At 43.6% G+C, this 18,978-nt stretch overlaps 2 protein-coding genes across 3 annotated transcripts; one reads left to right on the top strand and one right to left on the bottom strand.

Annotated features, from left to right (window-relative positions):
* Positions 1 to 2,763: 2,763 nt before the first annotated feature.
* DBI (diazepam binding inhibitor, acyl-CoA binding protein) lies at positions 2,764 to 7,242 on the bottom strand. Its single transcript, XM_069861507.1, has 4 exons — positions 7,160 to 7,242; positions 6,540 to 6,657; positions 3,810 to 3,872; positions 2,764 to 3,055 (listed from the first exon to the last, which is right to left on the bottom strand). Exons 1-4 carry the CDS (start codon positions 7,166 to 7,168, stop codon positions 2,982 to 2,984), a joined length of 264 nt encoding a protein of 87 aa, XP_069717608.1. The 5' UTR covers positions 7,169 to 7,242; the 3' UTR covers positions 2,764 to 2,981.
* A 273-nt stretch (positions 7,243 to 7,515) lies between these two features.
* C7H2orf76 (chromosome 7 C2orf76 homolog) lies at positions 7,516 to 18,522 on the top strand. Of its 2 annotated transcripts, XM_069861485.1 has the most exons (6): positions 7,516 to 7,546; positions 9,271 to 9,423; positions 11,130 to 11,180; positions 15,043 to 15,080; positions 15,208 to 15,289; positions 18,298 to 18,516. In XM_069861485.1, exons 2-6 carry the CDS (start codon positions 9,291 to 9,293, stop codon positions 18,372 to 18,374), a joined length of 381 nt encoding a protein of 126 aa, XP_069717586.1. In that variant the 5' UTR covers positions 7,516 to 7,546; positions 9,271 to 9,290; the 3' UTR covers positions 18,375 to 18,516. The 2 variants fall into 2 exon arrangements, with proteins under 2 accessions (XP_069717586.1, XP_069717587.1); XM_069861486.1 differs by lacking the exon at positions 11,130 to 11,180 and having other exon boundaries at positions 18,298 to 18,522.
* Positions 18,523 to 18,978: the final 456 nt, after the last annotated feature.

An 18,978-nucleotide genomic window follows, 5' to 3' on the forward strand; every position in this document is an offset into this window, starting at 1 on the left:
TTAACTTTGCAAGGCTGAAAAGTCTGTTTTGGGCCTTAAGCAGCACACCAGTAAAGATCCGTTAAATCTGTGCTAGGGATGTTGCACCTTCACATATGCTTGGTAAGAGCAAGCAAAACATAAAAAAAAACCCTCCAAGGAAAACAACCTCCCCTTTCCAGCTTATCTCTAATTGCACTGGGCGCCAATCAACTAGTTTCTCTATGCAAGAACTAATAGCAGAAGCGTGATAGAAGGAACTCTCTTATCAGGGATGCAAGTTAACATTTATTATTGCCATATCCAAAGTCCAGATTCCATCCTGCACACTCTGCAAACTCAGCAAGCCAGGCCCGAGTGTGTGCGTGCCAGCTGGCCTCTGACCTCCTGCATGTTGGGCTTGTTTCAGCCCATGTCAAGCCCTGCGAGGATCAGGATGTTGATGTCCTTTCTTTGATCTAATACAGAGGAAATAGCAGCAACTCCCTGAACGCGTGTCAGAACAATCCTCTGTTTTGCAGCCTTGCCCAGGCATCAAAAGCATCTGTTCCTCCATCAAGAGTACCTTGTTGCAGACAGGGCATTGGTTCTGAAGTTATATTTGAGGCTTGCTGCTGCAGTTTGAGATGCCAAGGCTCTATACCTTAATGATTCTCTGTTTTTACCGCTTTATTAGTTTAGTAAAAGCAATTACCTCTGCTTACAAATCTGTTTATAGGTATCTTTAAACCACCAATGTCCTAGCATGACTGCTGCCAAAGACATTTGGGTCTTTGTTTCTGCCTCAGTGCCTTTTGTACAGTCTCTCACTGCATAGCTGTAACTTCCACAACTTGAATTTTTCAGTTTACTCCCGAGATGCAGCTGATTGCCAAAGTGTAGCTTCATGCCAAAGGGCAAGCTAAATAGCAAGATCAGTCATTACTTTCCCAAGGAAGGTGAAGCTGCAAGCAGGAAGACACTGTTACTACAGTAAAAATGAAGCACCCAAAGAAAGACATCTACGGTAGAGATCGCAGCCACTTGTACAGACTGGCAAATCGCATTATTTATAACTACACAACAACATATAAAAGCCCAGCCAAGATCAAGCTCTCTCTGGGATAAGCACTATGCATGCAGTGATATTTTCCTAATGCCAGACAGGTATGAAAAAGGAGAGCAGTGTAACGTAGGGAGAATAAATTCCAATGAGGGCTAGGATGCAGAAATTGTTACTCCCACCCACTCTTTAGACAGAACCCAATTCCACTGTTTTAACCATCAAAAATTCTAATACCACCTGTTTTGACAGAAAGCACGTTAGTAAAGCATGGCATGCTCACGGTACATCAGCTTCCAGCAAACAAGGAGAAGTGGAAGCATTTGCCAGTATGAGCTACACTTTGCTACAGGCTGGCAGAATCCCCCAGGGACAACCAGCTTCACAAAATACAGCTGCGAAGATAAAGCTGGCTGTGGAATTTAGGGCTGGCAAAGAGTTAAAATCATCTCTTAAACTGAACATCTGCTCTTACCCTTCTTTTGCAAGGTAAATGTAATTAACAATCTCAAATAAGTAAAAGAGGATTCAAAGGAGGCAAAACCCTCAGGTGATTATAGGACTTAACCAGAACAATGGTGAAGAAGAAGAATAGGCAACATTTTTCTTATGAGAATGGGGAACCTTCTTTATCCTAACACATTCTGAAGTGTGAACAAGCAGCTCTAAGAGCATGCCCCATTAAAAGTAGCAAAGGAGAGTTATCATTTTTGAAAGCATGCAAGGTAAAAATCACCTCCCTCTCTTACCAGTGGCATACAAAAATACACTCTAGATAACACAGACAGGAAAGCCTGTGTAACCTAGTACAGACCTATGTATTTACCTATACAGAAATGAATTGTTTTATCCCTATGTGTTCCTACAAATCAACTGCTTATCTGGAGTCAGTTTGATTTGAGGTCCTCACCTGTTCAGATGCTAACCAGCACAGCAGGAACTAGAATACCTTATTCCCATGTAAGACTGCAACTTCATTCTCACATGCTCTATGCTTGAATAGTTTAGCATCACATTTTAAAAGCAAAGCCTCCCTTTTCAGCATCTCCAGCTCCAACAGCTGACACACTAGGCAGACCAAAACAGGTAAAAGCCAACTAGAGACAGTCACAACTGTGGGTTTTGTATAGAACTTGGGCTGATGGTCACTTCAAGTCTTCTTATTTGAACAGCTGTGTAAGCTTAAGCCAATTTACACTTGATTCACCGCTCACTGTAGCCTCAGTACAAGGCAACACCAGTGCTCGGTGTTAACAGCAATACAGGATCAATGGCATCAACTACTCTGTAGAATCTTTTCTTTCACAGGGATGGTTTTGCATCCAGCTGCTGAGTATTTGCCTTCTCTCCAGAACCCCAACATTGCTGTTGGGGAATAACATCTCCAGGAACTGTTTAATTAGTCAACAATTTGACAATTGTTGACTAAGTCTCTGAAAGGCCCAGGCAACAAATATCAAGCACCTTGTTCTGGGTATACACAGCATTAGACCTAGCCACTTCACAATTATCTGTGTGGTGCTCCAGCTTTTGTGGGTTGCCATTTATCTGCATGGGAAAGGAGGGAAAGTAGTACCGCACATCCCAGGTTTGGCTGGACACAAGTCTGCGCTTGGAGAAACAGATTACAGAGCCCCCTCTAGCGGCACAATGACTGCGCCTCACACAGCTGTCAAACACTTCAACAGGGCAATTTAGGGATGAGCTCAGAATACTCTCCAAGGGACGACCACCACACCAGCTCAAGTACCAAATACACTTTAATGAGTTCCATATTTTGTTCCCAGAAGGAGTTTTTAACGTGTCAGTACATTAGGCTGGTACACAACTTCCGCTGGACTACAGGCATGAGGAGAACCGATTAGAATATTCTAGGTATGTAAAATTATTTTCTGAAATCGGGTTTCCACAGTATTAGAAATAAGGCATGTTTCAGGCAAGTGGCTGCTATGTCCAGTCCTCAGATGCCATATTTGCCCTTTAGTTCTTCCACTTTTGCTATGTAAGCTTTCATTGCATCTTCTTTGGACATTCCTGAAAGACAGAACACGGGATGCAGTCAGATACCTTTTACATCCAAGTCACAACTTCAGGCTGCAGCATGGAGCAGCACGCTACCAGAAAGCAAAGAAGCTAAGGAGGTCACCTGGCTGTGAATCGAGCATTAACGTTTTAAACAAACGTGTTCAGCAATCATGAGGAAACAGTGCTTTGAAGCAAAGCCATGCTTCCATAAACAGCAACTAACTAAACTTTAGAGTGTGTTAGTTCCATAAAGTCATTCACAGTTATTTCAGGAAAGCTATTCAATCAACTTAGACTGCATTTAGATGTAGTGCTGGTTCCTTAAAACACCTGAAAAATCCCATTTTCATAGATTAGACCACTTATTTGGCTCTTCATTTAGAGCTGAGAGCCCCATTGCATCTTCTAGTGAGGGAAGATTTAGAAGAAACACAGTAACTGGAGGGACAGCTCAGTTTCTGGGGTACCAGGCTAGGATCTGGAAAAGAGATTCAGGTTCCTGCTGCAGTGACATTTGTCCTTTGTGTAACATCTTGGACTTGTTGGGCATTTCACACCTTAATTCCCTTTCAGACAGGCCACATTTTTGGGATTACTTCTGCCTTGCAGAGGTAATCAAAAGTAAGAGTTTATTATCATGGAACACCAAACTCTTAGAACTCTTGTCTTACAAGGTGACACTTTTATTTCTTGCTGAAACACATACAATTTTCTGATGAGTTTGACTGTGGTGTTATTTATTAATTTTTAAGCAGATGTTTACCTTTCAATGCATTCCAGGCATCCCATTTTGCTTTGCCTTTGAAGTCCAGCATACCAGGGCGGTCTAAGAAAGACAGGATGAGCAGCAGAATTAGTTGGTGTGGTCTAGGTGTAGTAACTGGGAACTGGGATTGTTTAGCCTGAACAAGAGGAGGCTGAGGGGACACCTTATCACTCTTTATAACCACCTGAAAGGAGATTATAGTGAGATGGGTGCTGGTCTCTTCTCCCAAGTAAGAAGTGATAGGACAAGAGGAAATGTCCTCAAGTTGCACCAGGGGAGGTTTAGATTAGATAGTAGGAAAAATTCCTTTATTGCAAGAGTAATGAAGCATTGGAACAGGCTGCCCAGGAAAGTGGTGGAGTCACCATCCCTGGAGGCGTTCAAAACGCGCGTAGACCTACTCTTTTCCTGAAGGCTATTTAGCTCTTAACTATGATAAAATACAGAACTTCACCTCTGCAGTTATAACTTACTAACCTGTAGCCAGGAGATCACCTCTGATGCTGAAGGGAGCATGCTGGAATGCTATCAGCGGCATCAGAGATATTCGCTATCAAGCTCCCTTAAGACTGCAGCATTTGAGCAGAAGAGCACCAAATAGCATAATTTGGTTTTATTATACTTTCTGAAGACACTGCTGTCACATGACGGCTATCTGATTAAAGAACATCATCAGCTGTAAAGTAAAGCAGAAATGCCCTAAGGTCCATTACATGCAGAGACATGAAATCAGAAGAGCATACAGCTTAAAACTCATTATTGCCAAGTTAATGGTATGTTTCTAACATACAGTTCTTCATTTGTTCTGCCATCAGGGTTATAAGCACTGAATTCTAACTTGCTTCATTATAGGCCATGTTGCGGCCAAACAGAGAAGAAATGAATGAGATATGGAGGGGTTATACTTTACCTAAAGTACCCTCTGTGATTTTACTTCTCTGTCTTCTTAAAGGCAGTTCTTAGTATTAACAAATGGAACTAGACAGTAGCATGCACATCAGCCACAAAAGCCTCTTGCGCTGCTGGCATGGGAATGTGACCTGCAGAACTAGTTGGCAGCTCCACTTCTCTCCAACAAAAAGTCCTATTAGCTCACGCTTACACAGACTGCTTTTCTAGCCAGCTACTGTTGGCTACTGCTTCACAAGAACACAGTGACTTACAGAAATGCTGCTGTATTAACAGCTTTATAGCACTATTTTACCTTGGAAATGTTAACAATTCTAAGGTCCAGCCACACTAAAAGGATCATATCTGAAAACCAGAATAGGTTCTTTTCTCCCTCTGTGCTGTCTGTCTTGGGAAAAGGAGACTCCAAGCACCCATACTCACCATTTCCCAAACACCTCACTGCCAGCTTTGAATTCAGTAAACACCCAGCAACCGGGTCAGGAGGCCAGCCCTCCAAACAAATGACCTTTTTCCTTTCTAATTCTAGCTACTGACGTGTTACACAAGGTCAACAGAGGTGCAGCTTCATTCTCAATGCTCTTCCTAGCTTGAGCTGCCAGTGACATAAGCGTAGCAACAGAAGTAGCAGTACAGACTTTGCATAGTGTACCTACAGAGATATTTCTGCTTCAGTGTTCCAAGGTGTAGTATTTAATGGCAGCTCCTATAAAAGTTCCTCCTGTTACACACATCCGCATCTTTTCCTTCTGTTTCAGTTTCCAATACTATTTTTAGCTGCCAATCCTGTTCCAACAAACTGCACCCCTCCACTCCCCAGCAAAGCATTGCGATTCCACACTTGTATAGTTTGCCCTGCTGTTAAAGCCAACTTAACTGAGAAGTGTTTGCATTAAAGCAGAATTCCTTGACCTAAGCAGGTCCTTACTGACCGAGGTCTCCGAGAAGCTGGACGTGAATTGCCAATGTGCACTTTCAGCCCAGAAGGCCAACTATATCCTGGGCTGCATCAAAAGAAGCATGGCCAGCAGGTCAAGGGACGGGACTCTGCGCCTCTACTCTGCTCTGGGGAGACTTAACCTGGAATACTGCGTCCAGCTCCAGAGCCCTCAGCACAGGAAAGATGTGGGCCTGTTGGAGCAGGTCCAGAGGAGGGCCACTAAAATGATCAAAGGCCTGGAACACCTACCCTGTGAAGAGGGGCTGAGAGTTGTGGTTGTTCAGCTTGGAGAAGGGAAGACTCCACGGAGACCTTATTGCAGCCTTTCAATACTTAAAGCGGGCTTATAAGAAAGTTAGGGAAAAACTTTTTTAGCAGGGCCTGTACCAATAGGACAAAGTGTAATGGTTTTAAACTAAAAGAGAATTAGTTTACACTGTTTATTAGGAAGAAAATTTTCATGCTGAGGGTGGTGAAACACGGGAAGAGGTTGCCCAAAGATGTGATGGATGCCCCATTCCTGGAAACACTCAGGTTCAGGTTGGATGGGGCTCTGAGCAACCTGACTGAGTTTAAGATGTCCCTGCTCATTGCAGGAGGGGCTGGACTGGATAACCTTCATGGTCCCTTCCAATTCAAGCCATTCCCTAATTCTGCGATTCAGACCCCTGCAGCTGGGTTAATCTAAAAACCACAATTGCACAAACCCTTATCACGCCAGCTTAGCCTGCCTATAAACCCGTGCCAAGTCAGTGCAGAGGCATTTTTTTTTTTTGCTAAACCTCTGGATTGCACCAAGCAGAGGGACATGACGAAGGGCACGTCTTTGTCTCTCTAAGTGCCTCTGGCTCAGCCTCAGGCCTGACTGCAGTACCCACCCGTGTTCACGTCGCCCACCGTGGCCTGTTTGTAGTGGCTGTACACGTCCAGCATCTCCTGGTCCGTCGGCTGAGACTTGAGCTGCTTCACCTCCTCGGCAGCTTTCTGGAACGCAGCCTGGGGTGGGGGAAAAGCCCCGGGGTAGGGGTGAGAACCAGCAGGCTGCCCCTGTCATAGGGGAACGGGGGAGGGAAGGGGGGGCAGAGGAGGGGAGAGGGGGGAGAGGAGGGGAGGAGGTGAAAGGGGAAGAGGGAGAAAAGGGTGGGACAGAGGGTAGGAGGGGAGAGGAGGAGGAAAGGGGGAGAGGAAAGGGAGGAAGGGGGTAGGAAGAGTGGGGAGGAGGGGGATGAGGGATGGAAATGAGGGGGAAGGGGGCGTGGGTGGAAAAGAGGGAAGGATGGAAGGATGAAGGAGTAGTTACGGGAGGATGAGGACCTGGGAAGGAGGGAAGGATGGGGGGATAGGAAGGGAGGGAAAGGGGCAGAAGAGGGCAAGGGGATGGATGGGAGGGAGCTGGAGGGGGGGGAATGAACCCGCTCCCCGCCGCCACGCGGGAAGGGGGGGCAGGAGGAGAAGGAAGAACAACACCCACGGCTCCCCGCCCCGGCGCGGCCCGTACCTCAGTCATGGTGACACCCCGATCCCGACGCCGCCGCCGTCTGCCGCGCTGCCCCCGCCGCGCGGCCGCCTCACCCCCGGGGGCGGGGCCGCCGGCCAATCGCCGCGCGCGGGGGACGGAGTGAGCCCGGCGGGGCCCAATGGGAGCGCGGCGCCGGACGGGTGAGCGGGGCCACAGCCCAATGGGAACGCGCCTCGGGGGCGGGGCCTCCGCGGGCCCCGCCTATCCCCGCTGCGCCTCGGGGCGGGAGGAAGGGGCGGGGCCATCGCGCCTCGCAGCCAATCGCGAGGCGCGGCTTGTGGTGCGGCGGTGATCTGATTGGTCGAGCCTTGCGGGGCGGGGCGGGGCGAGGAGGGGACGGACCCGGAAGTGGCGGCGGGGGAGCCGGTAACGGGGCTGAGAGCGGGCGGCGAGGGGGCCGCTGCGGGGCGGGCAGGCCCGAGGGAGCGCCCCCCCGACCCCAGAGGAGCCGCCCTGGGGGGCACCCGCCGTGCTGCCCCCGGGGAGGCGCTGGGAAGGTCCCCACGTGGGGATCGGCCTGTTGGGTCTGCGCGGAAAAGGTGCAGAGCGGCGGTTTCCAGCTCTCTGCGCTCCCGCAGCTGTGTTCCTGCACTGCTCTTCCACCCTGCTCGGGAGAAAGGGAAATGAAAGCCTTCCCCGTTTCTTTACTCTGTACTGTGCCCTCTGCATCTTCATCCCGTGCAGAATAGCAGCAGGAAAATCGCTCTCGTCACTGTGTAGTGTGCGGAGGAATATGCTTTTCTTCACTGGCCTCTTTTATTCGTGTATCACAGCTTATTTACAATGAAAGTGGACTTAGAGGTGTGTGAATTAGTAACTAGGGATGTAAAAGACCCCCCTGCCATGGGCAAGGACATGTCCCCTTGATCTAGTGGGAGGTGTCCCTTCCTCTGGCAGGGGGGGTGGAACTAGCCGGTCTTTAAGGTTCCTTCCAACCCCAACTGTTCTATGATTCTAGAAGCAAGTTGCCTTGTGATGTGGAAGGTCTGCGTCTCCATTCTACAGAGGGTTTTTAATGAAATACTTAGTTAGGATACAGCCAGGTGACATAAGGCAAAGACTGGGAGGTAGCTGGGTACCTGTGTGATAGCAGGGCGCTTAAATAATCTCCACAGCGCAAAAGGGAGAAAAAAAAAAAAAGAGATACAAGAAAAGAAAGTGAAGTGATGTATAGGTAAGAGAAGCCCTTGCAGGACTGGAAATGGTGGTTGAAATGGCTGCTGAGGAATAGGAGAAGCAGAGGTCGTGCTGATGATGCAACACTTTGGCTGCAGTCTTTGCTTAGTGCTGCAGTAACCATGGCAGTTTAGTGTGTGACCAGAAAGCAAGGCTGTTGAGGAATGCCTGGTACCAAAACTAGAGAAGACTGCTGAGGCTGGAAATGGCTCATTTTCCTGTGGAGAGAAAGAACCCAACTGAACAATGCATGGGTTTGTTTGCAGGGGGTCTCTGGTTGATAAGGCAATTCCATTGTAGGTTCTGCTCTCTTTTAAAGTAATATGAGCCCTGCAGAGCTATTCTGGCAACCTGCTATTCTAAATTAAACCCCTTAATTGTGTAGTAGTAAGCCAGGAGAATTATTTGCACGTGTATGGGGGGGGAGGTTTTTCCACTTTCTGTGTGGAGGTGAAAATGAGCATTGTGTAAGAGCTTAGGCATTTTTCAGGGTGTTATGCTCCCTCCGACATAAGTATATTAAAAAAAGTTGTGATGTTGTTCATGTTAGTACATTCTTGTAGAGCAGCAGGTTAAGCCTTCAGTTGCTTAAAACCCAAATGACATGCTTGCATTTATCGATAATGTTTCTGTGTGTTTGATATGGAGTCTGGTGCTGTAGTACACACCACAGACACAAAAACTGGGCTGCTTGGTGTGCAGTACCAATAATATCCTAGGTAAACCTGTTTGGTTTGAGAGCCTGTTACTGCCTCTGTAGAAATACTACCAGTGAACTCCCAAAAGACATAATGGTATTGAATTTCTTGCCATGTTTTAATCTTTGTATGAGGCCCACCTGCACCTTGTTTTCTAGCTGTGCCCAGCTGTACACAGGGGAATGGCAATAATTCCTTTATTTACTTTTTTTCCAGGTTATTCAGAATTAATTCTCATGTCAGCAGAAAGCTCAACCATCACAGTCCGTCTTGTTCGTTCATTTGAACACCGTAACTTCAGACCTGTCGTGTATCATGGTGTTAACTTGGATCAGACAGTAAAGCAGTTCATTAATTTTGTGCGGAAGGGTAAGGGACCATTGTCTTATTTGTTTCAGTCCCATGTGTTGCTGTCTCTGCACAAGAAAGTGGAGGGGAGCAAATGAATGGGAATGTTGTGGCTTTGGTAGGGATGCCAGGTTTGTGTTTACATCCCCTCTGTGCTCTTCTCCCATGGATGAGAAGCCTGGAGTTATTAAGAGCTTCTGTGGTCAGGGTGCCATGCCTAAATTTGAGAAGACTGCTTCCTCTGCCCAAATCCCCATGCCTAGTCAAAGAAGACAAGGGCATTGTTACACTTGGCTCAGTGCCTCAGACTCCTCGAGTGGTGCTTGGTGATGTCAGGCAGCTATTCATAAATTAACAGGAATAAATTGATAGAATTTAGAGTGGCTTTGATCCTTAGGAACTATTCAAATGTGTGGAATGTGGGAATGTAAGCCTGTTTGCTACTTGTGAGAAGAGAGGATCTTGAAAAATTGTTTCTGACACTGTGAGGTCTCACTATGCTTGTTTGCTTCTGAGTTTCTGTCTCCATCTTGAGCTTTGTGGTGCAGATTTACTCATCTGTGAGTTTTGTCTTAGAAGCCTGGTTGCAAGTGACAGTATGTCTAAAAACTAACTCCTGTAGATCAGCCCACACAACACCTCAGGAGTCAAGGTATTATCCTGATCTTACAGGTGTATTTCTACACACCTACGTGGAGACATTCGAGGGGTGCAGAATAACATAATTTGATTTTTTGCATGAAGTCAGCTTCAACAAGTCTCACTGTTATAGCTGATAACATTTGAGCAACTCCGAGGACATTGCCCTGGGACTCGCAGCTGTATTGTGTTTTCAGCAACTTCTGTTCTTCTAGAAAGTGAAAGGCATGGCAGGATCTTAGGATGCTGTTAGAAAACTGCAAGCGCTTTCAGAACATATGGTACAGCTGCTGCTATGAAGAATAAGATAAAAAAACGATGCTAAGACATTTGCTTTGGATGTGTGCAGTATTGCAGCTTGCTGTTACTTGAGACAAAGCTAGTGTATTGAACAAGACTTTTTGGAACCTCATTCCACAGATGGATGGATAGTACTGTTCCTGGTCCAAAAGGAGCTGTGTTCCTTCCTTTGCTGTAATCTATTTTGATGGAAGAGTTTGACATAAATTGCTAAATTACTCGTGAAATTATGGTTTCAGGCACCTTGCTGCTGAGCACTTCATAAGTGGCTGGGCCTTCCAAGAGCCTGGTTAAATACCTGGGTGTCGCTGGAAACGCTGGCACTAGGGAAGTTGTTAGCAGGCTGTCTCCTGCGTGCAGATAAAGATTTGATTTTCTACAGTTTAGTTCCCTTTTTGTGGCTGGTTGCGTGGCTGTGTTTACTGACTCATTCAGTTATGAGTGATAGCTGTTTGTGTAGGTTATAGAGATGCTGTGTAAACCATCAACAAGATGTTCCTGGCAGATTTCTGAAGCATCAGGCTCCTATTATCATATCCTAATAGCATTGGCTCCCGGTCCTCATGGATTATTTTGTTCAGAGGGGCTTCATGCTCAAGTGAAGTTAATCGGATATGGAGGCACTATAGAATCTGAGCCAAAGGTTTTAGTATTTGAGTCTCCTGTGTTGTGGATTTATTTTGATTTAAAGGATGTCCAGGATGCATGCATAAAATAATGGAGAATGAAATACTGTAAATAAAAGAAAAAGACAACTTTGTTTTAACCTGGTGTTTTCATTTTAATAGATGTGCCTTCAAGAGCAGGGCTCCCTCCTCCTTTTAAAAATTACAAGTATGGTACGTGAGTCTTTTTTCTTGTTTTAATTCCTGTAAAAATAATATTTTATACCAGTTTTTATACTATTTAGAAGACAACTGCTGTAAAATACTCATGCTGGTTGCAGTGCCCACCTACATTTGTGACTCTACCCAGCTCCTGTAGCTGGGGTTATGCCACTGGGGTCATGCTTACAGAATCTGACCATTTTTTTGAAGTTCTGTATTAATCTTTTAATTAGGCTGTATGTTTTACATTATTTGCTAATTGGTGCTGATGGTTTTTGGTATCAATATTTTCTTACTTTTATAAGTGCCTTTTAAGTCTGTTTTCACTCTAGTGAGCAGCTTGTGATCTCAGATGCTTTGAAATTGTAGTTCTATGTGTGTTTTTGTATTTCAGTATCTGATTACTGATTGTGAAGTCAGAAAGGATGGTGAAATGGGAGCTGAAGGCAATGAATGGAAAATCCTTATGACTCATATACACAAACAACAAAAGAGAAGCAGTGGTACTTTGCTTAAAGTAGAAATGAAAGCTTTTAAATACAAAGCTGATGGAATGAAATAACCTGATGTGAAATTTAGGCTGGCTTTATCTTCTAATGTGAAGCTACCTGTATATTGACATGAATGGGTGTAATTCATCTGTTTGGGATGGAATGCGCTTCCAAAATGGACTACATTACTTCCATTCTCAGAGTTTGTTTACTTGGGTGGCAGTAACACATCTTTTCCTAAATCTTGCAATTCTGAAAGTTCCCTTGCAGTTTTGTTGCAAGTGATCCTCTGTCTCCCATGTTCTTGGAGCTGACAAACTCCTTCCTCTACAGTGGTCCAAATACTTGAATGAGGAGCCCACTTAATACATGTGAATGGTAATAGACAGTATTTGCCAATTTGTTTCTTTAAAAGCCAAGCACTTCATTCTGTGTTCTTGCTGATGGTGAAACAGAGTTAGGGATTAAGAATTACAGTGGCAAGGACGTGGATGTTAATGTTTTTTAATATATTACTTAAGATTTTAAAATCTACGTAGCTCTAAGATTGGATTTGGAGGTACCCTTCCTCTCCTGTGTGGCTTTGGCTAGATGAGGGTGTCCTGTGGAGGACGGCTGCTATCAGTTGTGTTCCTGCTGCTGCCAGTCCCTGCTGCCAGTTCTTTCATCACCTAGAGCATCAGTGTAGTTTTTCCCAAGGCATATGCTGTGGCTGAGCACCTGATTGTGCTGTGTAGGAGTGAGCCTAGTGTGGGTGAACTTCAAAACCTGTTACACCGGTTAAGTGGGGGCCTACTTTTAATAGGATGGTGCTGGCTGCGTGGAAATTTTCACACAGAAAAATCAAAGTCAAGTTCCTCACCTTCCCCTCTGGCTGTGAGTCATCGAGGTTCATGTTTTATTGGCATTTCTTGTGTGCTCTGCTATCTATCTTGTGTTTTGGTGATGAAAGGGCAGCGAGACCTCTGCAGTGCTACAGACTGGGAGAAGTCTGTCTAGAAAGCTGCCTGGAGGAGAGGGACCTGGGGGTGTTGGTTGACAGCCGACTGAATATGAGCCAGCAGTGTGCCCAGGTGGCCAAGAAGGCCAATGGCATCTTGGCTTGTATCAGAAACGGCGTGACCAGCAGGTCCAGGGAGGTTATCCTCCCTCTGTACTCGGCACTGGTGAGACCGCTCCTCGAATACTGTGTTCAGTTCTGGGCCCCTCACCACAAGAAGGATGTTGAGGCTCTGGAGAGAGTACAGAGAAGAGCAACAAAGCTGGTGAAAGGGCTGGAGAACAGGCCTTATGAGGAGCGGCTGAGAGAGCTGGGGTTGTTTAGCCTGGAGAAGAGGAGGCTGAGGGGTGACCTCATTGCTCTCTACAACTACCTGAAAGGACGTTGTAGAGAGGAGGGTGCTGGCCTCTTCTCCCAAGTGACAGGGGACAGGACAAGAGGGAATGGCCTCAAGCTCCGACAGGGGAGGTTTAGGCTAGACGTTAGGAAAAAATTCTTTACAGAAAGGGTCATTGGGCACTGGAACAGGCTGCCCAGGGAGGTGGTTGAGTCACCTTCCCTGGAGGTGTTTAAGGCACGGGTGGACGAGGTGCTGAGGGATATGGTTTAGTGTTTGGTAGGAACGGTTGGACTCGGTGATCCGGTGGGTCTCTTCCAACCTGGTTATTCTGTGATTCTGTGATTCTGTAATAGTGATAGTAAGAATCAGATTTTTCTTTCTGCTTTGTGTGGTAGTGCCAGAAATCTCAGTTGGACGTGTCTTTCTCTCACCTCGTGCCTGTTTTGGTTTCCTTCTCTCCAGAATCCAGCACTGCTTTGTTTCCTCGACATCATATACAGTGCCATTGTATTTTTGCTCGTGGCTTGATGCTCTAACTCACTTCTCAGAACTTATGAATTCCATTTTCTCTTAATTTCTTTCTACACATCAGTCTTGCCCTTTGTCTAGAATTCTTCTCGGCCAATTTTTTCATCTTCCTACCATTGCCGTCTTGTCCCTGATGATGGCAGCCTGGGTGCCAACTTGTCTCATAAGCTGCTTCTCATTTTTTTTCCCCCTTCCATGACCATGGGACAATATGATAGGTACTTCACACTATCAGATGTAGAAAGTGAATTCTTATCCATTGTCATAGAGGATCTATTACTGGAAAAGGGAAGATAAAAATCTGGGAATATGATTGAGTACTCTGGGGATGAAACAGCAAAAGAAATCAAGAGGACCTAAAGCTTTTTAGCTAGGATGCAGAGAGACTGTAATTTCATCTCTGTAACAGAGTTAGGGGAACCATTTAATAGCTCAAATAAAGGCACAGTAGCCTATATTTAACTTCTATATTTAACTGTTTCAGCCTATATTTAACTTTCTTGCATCCTTGTCTTACCAGACTATTTCGACATGTAGTGTTCGGTTAATGCACAAACAGGCTAGCACAGAAAAGGAGCAGGCAAACTGAATCGGGTTTTGCTTCTTTGCTGGAAAGGTATTGATGTGTTATTTTGAATTTGTTTAAACAAAGAGGCTTCAGAGTTTGGTGCAGTTTTTTTTGTTTTGATTTGGGGTTTTTTTGGTTTTTGTTTTGTTTTTTAGTGCTGCTCGGGCATGTTCTGACTTCCATTCCCTCTGGATCTTTGCACTCATCTGGTTGCCTTAGTGACCACATTATTTTCTCCTGTTTTTCCCTTCTGTTAACAAAGCCCTGCCCACATTGCCAGAAGAAAGCAATATTTTTTTTTGTTTTGTTAAAGCATAATTTCCTAAAGTGCTACACTGCACAAACAAATCAGAGATAAATATTATTGGCATGGGATTAAAATATTGGGATGGAGTATGGGATTAAAAAGTGGAGTGGCTGTACCTGTTCATGGAAAATGGACTTGCTTAATAAAATTTCTACCAGGAATGCTTTCTTCCTGAGAAGGAAAGATCATTAAGAAATGATCTGAAGTGGTCTGGTTACTGTGTCTTAATCATTTGCTGTCTATCAACTTAACTGTAGTAGTTGACAGTGCATACATACTGTTTGTCCGGCCTGAGTTGCATGTGTAAAACCTGTTAGATTAGAACACTCTAACTGACATTTAAATTTATATGTTTTGACTGGCAATTGGGACGGTCATTAGTCAGTTATTGTAATTCAGCTGGCAGGTAGAACCCCAATAGGATATGGTACCTTAATGTTCTGTTGACGAGTTTAAAACTTTGGCTGCAGACTGAGGATAGTAAGATGTTTTCTCCTCTTTTGGAATGAATACACAAAATTGGTAACAATAAGAGATTTTCAACCTTACGGTTTTGTTTGTATATCCTTCACCATGTACAGTTTTCAGTGCTACCTGCCTATTATACCTTATTTTACAAAACCATTGTATTTTATTTCAGATACAATGAAGATTATTCACCAAGCACACAAATCTAAGGTATGGTTATTAGTTGTATTCTTCTCCTTTTACATGCTTTAATGCAGGCAGATCTCTGCACTGTCAAACAAGACTGGGGCAGAGACAGTAAATTCTTCTCTTTGTGTTCTGGTTCTCTGATTTGTAGACTGGTGAACTCGTAGTGAGTTTGGAAGATGATGACAAACTGATTTTGAAAGAAGACAGTACGCTGAAAGCAGCTGGAGTAGGTAGGAGTACATTTGTATTGACTGAAGGTGCTGTTCATGGTGGTTGTCATTAAACTGATAACTGGCTGATTATGTTTGGATAGCCTACTGAAAAGTAAATGCTATTCCTGATGCTCTTTACACTACTTGATAATTATTCAGGGGAGAAGAGGGGATAATGTACATTCAAATCATTGGACTGGGGGCAGCAGGTATCTGCACTCCAAATGTTCAGAATGCAAATTGTGATTTTTAAAGGGTATGCTTATAATTCTGCTGAGAGTAATTTTAAATGATTGACAGGTAGGTTATTAGTACCGTGTCTGCTTAGTCTTATCAGTAACATTTAAACTGATGTTTTGGTTAGAAAAGTAAGTAGTGGAACCAGCATGGAATAATGAAATAAGATTAGATTTGTTTAATGTGCAGCATGCAGTGCCTGATAGCCAGATTGCTCAGGAAAGCTCAAGCAGTATCATTTAGAGAATGTGCTGAATATGGCAAAGAGTTGAAACTTGACCTGATTTCTCACATTATGACAGGGGACTACATATAGGGCATGTCTTTTGGTAATAATGTAAAGAAATGTCTGTCATGATAAAATTGATGGTCCCTGAATGTCCTTTGGGCTTCTCATAAATGTGGCTGAATGACTTTGTGGCAGCGAGATACTTCAGGGATGTAGTTGCATTCCACCTTGATATGGACATTCACTCATTTGAATTTGATTTGCCTAGCTGGAACACATAACTGCCTGCACTCTAAGTGCAGGGGTGTTGCAGAGAAAGCTCCCTCCTGTTCCCAATGCCCTCCGATTGCTCCCCAGCTAGCGAATGGGTTTTCTTTCTCATAGGTTTCTTGGCTCTTTTGTTTCCTGCCATTTACTTTCTGGTGTTAAGTGACTGGGGATGTCTCTTTAGTGTTGTTCTGTGGGGTGCACTGCAACTGGCCTCAGCATATATTTCCTAAAGGTCTGTGGGCTTTCTTATAACATGAATGATAGTTATTCTCTAGCTGTTTGCGCTAAACCAGGTCTTTTTATGTAAGAAAAAAAAAAATGTTCCTTGGGAAGGAGGATTACTGGTGCTCAGATGTTCAATTCATAATTTGGTTAGCAGAAGATTCATTTAAGTGCGATTCTTACACAGCTAAGACATAAGATGCAGTATAGTTCAGGGAAGGACTGATGACAGTGCCAAATGTTGGATTAGAAGCAGTACTGTCCAAAGCTGCCAGCTTTAAAAAAGGCATTGGTAAATATCTGTATATACTATCTGTCTTTGAAGCTAGGTTTGTAGCTACAGCAGTGAAACAGTTGGACACAATCTCAAAACAGATGACAAAACATCAGAGTAAATATTATAGTGAAAGGAAATCGGAATAGATCAGCCTGTTCTGTGTCTCCACACAAAGAGAGGGGTCTTATTCAGGGAAGAAAACAAATTAAAACTGCTTTTTGTTTCTTTCAGAGTAACTAACAGCAGTTAGTCACTAACCTGTAGTGGGTATTTGTGACAGAAAAGAAAACCTCTTGCTTTGTAAAAAGCAGTGTGCCATTAAACCATTTTGAAATTTGATATGTTTCAGTTATCTTGATATTAAAAATCAGCAGAGTTAAGAGGCTGGTCTTTCTAGTAAACTCTTGAATAAGCCCTCTTTCTTCCACAAGAAGCAGAAAAGGGTAAACCAAGGAAGGTGAAGTATAATAGCGTAGACCACTAGTCCTCATTTTGTACATTTTCATTTACATCGGTAAGAAGATTTGAAATCTCCCATTGGCTTGTTATGTTTTTCCAATCTAGTCTGGACAAGATTTACTAGGATAAAACTGAGAATTGCTGTTAGAAAATATGGGAAATTCTGAGACCTGCAGAACATATTTTCTAAGCTGCAGCTGATTGCCCTTGGCACTTTACAGGGTTGGGCTAGAGAGTTATGAATTATGAGGACATTAGATAAGTATCCTCGGGAAAGCCTCCGTGGTAGGGATTATTATTACAGCTATTATCTAGTCAGCAAAGTTAATGCTTGTCTGTTTTTTTTAAGAACAGGGTGTATGTTAATAAAGTGTTCAGTATTCATTGCAAACAGTCTTGTCTGTTTTCTAGTTGAGATTCTAAACCCCCTTCTGCTCTTTTTTTCCTTTTTTTACAAGACAGGCAGACTTCATTAACTTCAGGTTTAATTTAAAAAACGAATGTGGAACTTATTGGCTCAGCACCTTAAAGAATTCCATGTTTAATAATTGTGAAGGCTTTCCATCAGATTTGTCTCTGTTCTGAATTAGTAATGTTGCTGACTTATTGTTTTAGAAGAGGAAGTCCTTGACCTACTGGGTTGAAAGAATTGTGACTGCTCTGAACCTTTGTGGGTCCTTTAGCTCTGCTATATCCCCTGTGAATAATTAGAGGTATTTGAAGGTATTGCTGGAGAAGCCAATTTGTGTCTTTCACTTTGCATATTGTTGAAGCCTCATGAATTAATCATCAGCAGGGCAAAAAATTAACTTCTTCAGACACATATTTTGATGGGTCATGAGGGAGAATGTAAAGTGATCTGTAAAATATTCTACTGATCCTCTAAGTATTACATTATTATACCTACAGGCTAATTTAATGGAAAAAAATAGTTTCTTTCGCCCTCTCCTAACACAAGAATGTGCACAAAAGAAAAAAATTGTACTTCATTATTTTTCTAGTATTTGAAAGCATTAGAAATGCAATCACTTAATTTGCTGAACGCTTATACAAACAATGCAGGAGCCTGTGTTAAACAAATCTTGAGGGGGTCTTGTGTACATATTTACTTCTATATATTCAAGTTCTTGTTTTATGGGTTTTTTAAACAAGTTTAAGCAACATCTTTAACACTGGAATCCCTTTAGTAAAAATGAGGGGGGTAAAAAAAAAAGTGTGTGGTGCTTTATAATTGTTTTTGACCGAAAAGTTGCAAATTGTCTTCTAAGTAGCTAGCTGTTGGGTGGTTCATTTACTGCTGTGCTAAATATTTAATTTTTTTATTCGTTCTAGCAAATGAGACCGAATTAGCATTCTTCTGTGAGGAAGATTACAGAAACTACAAAGCTAATCCTGTTTCAGCCTGGTGAAGATCCCAAGAGATTGTATTGTTTTCCTGTACCTGTTGTAAATTTTCTTTATTCTGCTTAATGAGATCTTTCTTAAAGATCAATAAATCCTAGAGGATTGCTTTGTAAACAGTGTGATTCCCTTCCTATAGAAATTAATTTCTGCCAATACCCTAAGACTGAGAGGTGGAAAACTGGGAGACATAAATGGCTTTTTTTCTTTCTTGCATTTCTTTTTCCTTTGCTTGCCTCTTGCGATGCCATCAGTGCAAACAACCTCTGGCCTGTGACACACATCCTTGGTGTGATCCGGAGCAGACATCAGCTCCGTATGGGGATTATATGATGCACAGTAGGATCCCATCCCAGTACTAACTTCTAATGAAAATGGAAACGTTTTATGGCCAAATCACTGGATATTTTAGAGTCTGAGAAGAGAATCTCTATTTCAAGACCTAGCTTTACTTCTCTCATTTTATATTTGGTCTCTTTTGTTTAAATGGTGCAGACTGGCAAGTGTCTCATGCTCTTCACTGGTGAATGCTTTCCTTTATACCCTCTCCCAGCCGTCTTTCCTTAGCATGCTGAAAGGGACAGATGACTGTTGGGAGGCTTTTGTGCTTAA

This window comes from Phaenicophaeus curvirostris, chromosome 7 (assembly GCF_032191515.1).
Source record: "Phaenicophaeus curvirostris isolate KB17595 chromosome 7, BPBGC_Pcur_1.0, whole genome shotgun sequence".
NCBI lineage: Eukaryota > Metazoa > Chordata > Aves > Cuculiformes > Cuculidae > Phaenicophaeus > Phaenicophaeus curvirostris.